At 48.1% G+C, this 6,569-nt stretch overlaps 1 protein-coding gene across 1 annotated transcript in view; it reads left to right on the top strand.

The window, feature by feature from the left end:
* The window catches only part of LOC308138650 (WAS/WASL-interacting protein family member 1-like), a gene marked incomplete at its 5' end in the record, with an annotated part of 7,157 nt that extends 1,665 nt beyond the window's left edge, over positions 1–5,492 (top strand). The window contains 15 exon segments of the mRNA XM_080507864.1: positions 114–201; positions 203–284; positions 357–370; positions 372–854; positions 857–982; positions 985–1,052; positions 1,147–1,148; positions 1,151–1,216; positions 1,219–1,245; positions 1,337–1,365; positions 1,367–1,474; positions 1,476–1,578; positions 1,673–1,743; positions 1,745–1,787; positions 3,732–5,492. Coding sequence (XP_080363990.1) covers positions 114–201; positions 203–284; positions 357–370; positions 372–854; positions 857–982; positions 985–1,052; positions 1,147–1,148; positions 1,151–1,216; positions 1,219–1,245; positions 1,337–1,365; positions 1,367–1,474; positions 1,476–1,578; positions 1,673–1,743; positions 1,745–1,787; positions 3,732–3,784 — 1,363 coding nt within the window. The 3' untranslated portion in view covers positions 3,785–5,492.
* Between the last annotated feature and the right edge of the window lie 1,077 nt (positions 5,493–6,569).

Raw genomic sequence — 6,569 nt, 5'->3', positions numbered from 1 at the left:
GCTGCTGGAGATTCTAGAACGACTCCGTCATCTGTGACGTCGTCAACTTTTAAAAAATCATCAAATGTGAATATAATGCAGGGAACCAACACCGTTCTTTTTTTCTTTTTCAGAACAAAGGGAGGTGGAGGTGGAGGTGGAGGAGGAGGAGGAGGTGGAGGAGGTGGAGGAGGAGGTGGTGGAGGAGGGGGGGGTTTTGGTTGGGGGGTCTCCTGCTGGTTTAGGAGGCCTGTTTGCAGGAGGAATGCCCAAGCTGAGATCAGCAGGGACCCGAGACGCTACCGGTCAGTAGCAGCAGCAGCAGAACCTCCATCGTCCTTCTAGAAGCTTCTGACCCGTGTTTTCTGCTCCTCCAGACTCGGGACCGAGCCCGCGGCCCCGCCCTGCCGCCCGCCGGCCGCTCCGCCGGCCCCACGCCGTTCGGCGGCGGTGCCCCGAAGCTCCCCGTCGCCCGTAGCAACGCCCCCGACCTCCCCAGGGGGCGCCCGGGCTTCTCCTCCAGGCAGGACACCCCGGGCGGAGCGCCCCCGCCCGTCCCCAACACGCCCCGGCCCACCACCCAGGGCTTCCAGGCTTCCCGGGGGGGCCCCTCGCCGCCGTCCCTCCCCGCCGGGCCCCGGCCCGGCCACGCCTCCGTGGCCCCGCTGCCGAGCGTCCCCCCCGGGAGGCACGGGCCGCTCCCCCCGGCGGGGCCGCGGCCGGGCGCCTCCTCCTCCGCCCCCCCGCCCCCGCCCCCGAACGGCAACAGGCCCCCGCTGCCGCCCACGCCGGGGGGGCGGCCGCCGCTCCCCGACGACCGGCCGCCGCCGCCGCCCGTCTCCGGGGGCCACCGGCCCTCCATGCCGCGGACGTGCCGCCGCCGCCCCCACCCTCCAGCAACTCCAAGCCCTCCCCGCCCGTCGGCTCGTCTCCCCGCCCGTCGCCCGCCGGGGGGGGGGCTCCGCCGCTCCCGCCGGGTCGCCCCGGCCCCCCGCCGCTCCCGCCCCCGCCCCGGCCGGGGGGGACGACCACGGCACGCCCCGCCTGCCGCAGAGGAACAGCTCGCTCAACAGGTAACGGCGCCGGCGGCGGGATCCTCGCTCTGATTGGACGGAAAGACGGAAAGACGCACGTGCGAAATAAATAAACCTCTCCTTCCTCCGACAGCCACGCCCGCCCCCCCCCCACGGCCGGGCCGGGCCGCTCCCCCCTCCGCCCAACGAGAGACCGCCGTCCCTTGACGCAGCCAGCCCTCCATCCGCACAAGTGAGTCGCCCCCTGCTGGAGGACGGCGGCGTTTCCCAGCGTTTGCGATGAAATATTAACTTGTTTTTTTTTTTTTAACTCCGCCCTCAAGGCCCTCTGCCGCCGCCGCCGCCCCCGTCGGGCCCGCAGCGTGGGCGGGGGCAGCATTAGGTCGCCGCCCGTTCCTTCTCCGATCGGCCGGCCGGGGCCCGAGCCCCCGCGGGGGGGCGGGGGGGGACCGGGCGGGCGGCCCCCCGCTGCCCCCGGACCGGCCGGGGGCGGGCGGGGCTCCGCCCCCTCCTCCACCAGCCATGGGCAACGGATTCCAGAACTCTCACCACAGCCAGACTCAAGGTGCGATGGTGAAGGTGGGGGGGGGAGGGGGGAGAGAGGGGGGGTTCCAGGGGGGTTTGGGAAGCTGAGTGTTTTCTTTACTTCCGGCCAGCAGACGAGTGGGAGCGTCGCTTCACGTTCCACCCGGTGTCGGACCTGCCGCCGCCCGAACCCTACGTCCCCGTCGCAGAAGACCTACCCCAGCAAGATCGGCAAGACGGAGGGGAGAGGTAGGGCACTACACCTCCACCGGGGGGGGGGGGGGGGGCACTCCGGGTTTTTAATATGGCATTGATCTGAAATGGTTGATTTTATTCTGACAGTGAAAAAAGGGTCCAGTCATTGAGTTCCAGGAATCCTGGAGACCAAATGTCAGGATTTTCCTTCTTATGGCCTTCAGGGTGTTTCTCCATGCAACCAGTGGAGTGTACTGCCCCCTGGTGGAGGAGAATATACTGCAAGACACTCGAAGACACTCGTTCTTTATAGAAGGATTGGTGTTTTGGTGTTTAAATTTTTACAAAATATATACACATGTAGATTCACACACACACACATATATATATATATATATTATATATATATATATATATATATATATATATATATATATACATTTAAGAGTGAAAAATTAAAATGAATAATTTTATCGAAAGAATTCGAGAGCTGAATCAAAATTATATTCAAGTTGATTTTGTTTTAGTTTCATTCAAATTTATAAAAAAATAAAAATAAACAAACCGTTTGATCTGATTTAGCTCCATATGTTTGTGTAAAAAATAAATACACATAATAAAAGTTGTCTTTTCAGGGAACATCCACACGACAACCAAAATGATCTTTTTCTCTCCAGCCTTCTATGAAAAACCTCCGTCCACACATGTAGTTCACCTGCCTCTCCTCTAGGGGCGCTGTGACTCACCAAACACACCAAAAACGCAGAAGACAGAGCTCGATATACCTCTAGTTCTATAGCTCTATGGCCCCGCTCCTCCTGCTGCTAGCGTCAGTAGCTTCTAGTTCTATAGGTCTATGGCCCCGCTCCTCCTGCTGCTAGCGTCAGTAGCTTCTAGTTCTATAGGTCTATGGTCCTGCTCCTCCTGCTGCTAGCATCATTAGCTTCTAGTTCTATAGGTCTATGGCCCTGCTCCTCCTGCTGCTAGCATCATTAGCTTCTAGTTCTATAGGTCTATGGCCCTGCTCCTCCTGCTGCTAGCATCATTAGCTTCTAGTTCTATAGGTCTATGGCCCTGCTCCTCCTGCTGCTAGGATCATTAGCTTCTAGTTCTATAGGTCTATGGCCCTGCTCCTCCTGCTGCTAGCATCATTAGCTTCTAGTTCTATAGGTCTATGGCCCTGCTCCTCCTGCTGCTAGCATCATTAGCTTCTAGTTCTATAGGTCTATGGCCCTGCTCCTCCTGCTGCTAGTGTCAGTAGCTTCTAGTTATATAGCTCTATGGCCCTGCTCCTCCGGCTGCTAACGTCAGTAGCTTCTAGTTCTATAGGTCTATGGCCCTGCTGCTAGCGTCAGTAGCTTCTAGTTCTATAGGTCTATGGCCCTGCTCCTCCTGCTGGCTAGCATCATTAGCTTCTAGTTCTATAGGTCTATGGCCCTGCTCCTCCTGCTGCTAGTGTCAGTAGCTTCTAGTTATATAGCTCTATGGCCCTGCTCCTCCGGCTGCTAGCGTCAGTAGCTTCTAGTTCTATAGGTCTACCGCTCTGCTCCTCCTGCTGCTCTCGTCAGTTGCTTCTAATTCTATAGCTCTATGGCCCTGCTCCTCCTGCTGCTCTTGGCAGTAGCTTCTAGTTCTATAGGTCTATGGCCCTGCTCCTCCGGCTGCTAGCGTCAGCAGCTTCTAGTTCTATAGGTCTACCGCTCTGCTCCTCCTGCTGCTCTCGTCAGTTGCTTCTAATTCTATAGCTCTATGGCCCTGCTCCTCCTGCTGCTCTTGGCAGTAGCTTCTAGTTCTATAGCTCTATGGCCCTGCTCCTCCTGCTGCTAGCGTCAGTAGCTTCTAGTTCTATAGGTCTATGGCCCTGCTCCTCCTCCTGCTAGCGTCAGTAGCTTCTAGTTCTATAGGTCTATGGCCCTGCTCCTCCTGCTGCTAGCGTCAGCAGCTTCTAGTACTATATCTCTATGACTGACAGCTGAACTGGACCTCCTTGTTTTGCAGGTTCTGGTAAGAAGGAGCGAGGAGCTCCTCCTCTCCCTCCCGTCTCCAGGTGAATCTCGTCACCAAGTTAAACGACAGACAGACTCTGGACCTGCAGGTCAAACTCAAAAAACAACAAAATGAAGTTTTTTTCCCTCCAGGTCTGAGTTTCCGTCGCCGCAGTGCACATCCCTGTATTTTCTCTTCTACCATAAACTGCATGAATTTCTTCTCTGTGTCTCGTTGTCGTCGGCGACCCGGAGCTTGACAGACGCCGTCGTCTCGTCCGGCATCGTTGTCGGTTCAGGACCTTTTTTAATTTTCTTTTAATGCAAAACCCTGAAAAGTTGCTGAAGGACTGTGTCTCGGTTTGTGTTCAGGACGAAGACGTGAGGAAACCAGCCTGTTGTTTGGTTTTCACGCTTTTTACTTTTGATTTCAGTGTCGTTATATAAACTTGAGGTTTTCAAAGTGTGGTGGTGTTGGGGGGGGGGGGGGGGCAAGATATATATATATAAAAAAAAAGTCAAATTCTAAATTACTGGATTAAAACACGTTTTAAATCTAATTGTTGCGTAACATTGACAGGAGACGACACATAACGATTTTTCTAGAATATTCCAGACAAACTTCATGAGATTTGAATTAAGTTTCTCCAAAGAAAAACAAACCAGTCGTACGTAGTTTATGTGCACTTTGTCATGTAGTTTGCTACCTCATTCTTGAAGTACGCAGTTTGTCACATACGTAGTTTGCTATGGAGTTTGTGACATATGTAGTTGGTTACGTACATATTATACTACGTAGTTAAGTCAGTAGCTTTCTTTGTAGTTTGTTATGCAATTTATTTTGTATGTAGTTGGCTATGTATGGAGTTTGTGACATATGTAGTTTGCTACATAGTTTATGTATGTAGTTTGTTGCTGTGTTACTTCTATAGTTTGCTATGTAGTTTATTATGTACATAGTTCGTTACTCTGTTACTTACATAGTTTTCTACGTAGTTTGTTGCGTACGTAGTTTGCTACATACAAAGTTTGCTATGTCGTTTGTTACATATGTAGTTGGTTACGTACGTATTATACTACATAGTTAAGTCAGTAGCTTTCTTTGTAGTTTGTTATGCAGTTCAATTTGTATGTAGTTTGCTACGTAAGGAGTTTGTGACATATGTAGTTTGCTATATAGTTTGTTACCTCCAGAGTTATCTATGTAGTTTGTTATCTAGGTAGTTTCTAAGTATGTAGTTTATTACTTATGTAATTTGCTGCGTGGTTTGTTACGTACGTAGTTTTCTGAGTAGTCTGTTGTGTACGTAATTTGCTGCGTAGTTTCTTCGGTAGGTAATTTTTTACGTACGTAGTTTGCTACATAGTTTATGTACGTAGTTTGTTGCTTTGTTACTTCTATAGTTTGCTACGTAGTTTATTATGTACATAGTTCGTTACTCTGTTACTTACATAGCTTTCTACGTAGTTTGTCACGCACGTAGTTTGCTACATACAAAGTTTGCTACATAGATTGTTACGTACGTAGTTTGTTCGGTACGTGTATATACGAGTGCTTTTTTTGTACTTTGTTACTTTGTTTTAAGTAAGAAAGTTACTTTTCTGTTTGTATATTCAGGGGAACTACTGCGCTTTGGTCCCAAAAGAAACGTGGGAGGTGGAATATGTTCCATTGATGTAAATTTAAGTAAAAAGTGTAGGGTTTTATATTTCTAAAAAAAGTATATATATATATACACACATACATACACACACTTTGTGATATATATACTTTTATATATATATATATATATATATATATATATATATATATATATATATATATATATATATATATATATACACACACACACACATGTATATATATATATATATGTATATATATTTTGGGGAAAAAACATAGATATACATATATATATGTATATATATATATATATATATGTTTTTTTCCCAAAATTTTTTAAAAACAGTAGTTTAGGGGGATCCGACCCCCCACACACACAGTATATACATATATATACACACATATATATATATATATATATATATATATATGTATATCTATGTTTTTTCCCCAAAATTTTTAAAAAGCCATTAGTTTAGGGGGAGCCCCCCCCCCCCCCCCCCCACACACACACACACACACACTTTGAAAAGCAACCAGAAGCCTCTCGTGCCTCGGCGGCGAGGATGTAGAAGGAAGGCGTTTTGTGTTTGAGTCACTTTGGACGGTACGAGTCTGAATCCAGCAGTTCACTGTACGATTGAACTGATGGTCGGTGTGGATTCACCACAGGGGGGCGCTGCTCCTGTCTGTTCTCCAACGGTATTACTTTTAACTTATGTCTCTGGACTGTGCAGTATTACGCCTGGGCGCCACGCGGCAGCACTTTGACCTCGTCTCATGTTTGTGCCAAAGAAGCATTTTGCTGGAGACGATCACGAGGAGGTGAAGAAACCAACAGTGAATTGTAACGTCAGCATGAAGTCATTTGTTTTTGTATCGTGTAACAATATGTAATCATTTTTACATCGTTGTGCAATAAAATCAGGCAATACATTGATACGGTTGTGTGTAATGTATGTGTTCTATTTGATTTTATTTTGAAAGCACCAAATAGAGATGGAGATAATAGAGTAGAGATGGAGGAAAAGAAAAAAAAACAACCTTTCAAGAGAAAGAAACCTGCAGAACCAGGGCCACTTTCTCCTATTTAATTAAATTACATTTTATTTTATTTTATTTTATTTTATTTTATTTTATTTTATTTTATTTTATTTTATTTTATTTTATTTTATTTTATTTTATTTTATTTTATTTTATTTTATTTTATTTTTTAGTAATTTACAC

This window comes from Blennius ocellaris (genome assembly GCF_963422515.1).
Source record: "Blennius ocellaris genome assembly, chromosome: 13".
Taxonomy (NCBI): Eukaryota; Metazoa; Chordata; class Actinopteri; order Blenniiformes; family Blenniidae; genus Blennius; species Blennius ocellaris.
This window is presented reverse-complemented; position numbering and strand designations above follow the sequence as displayed.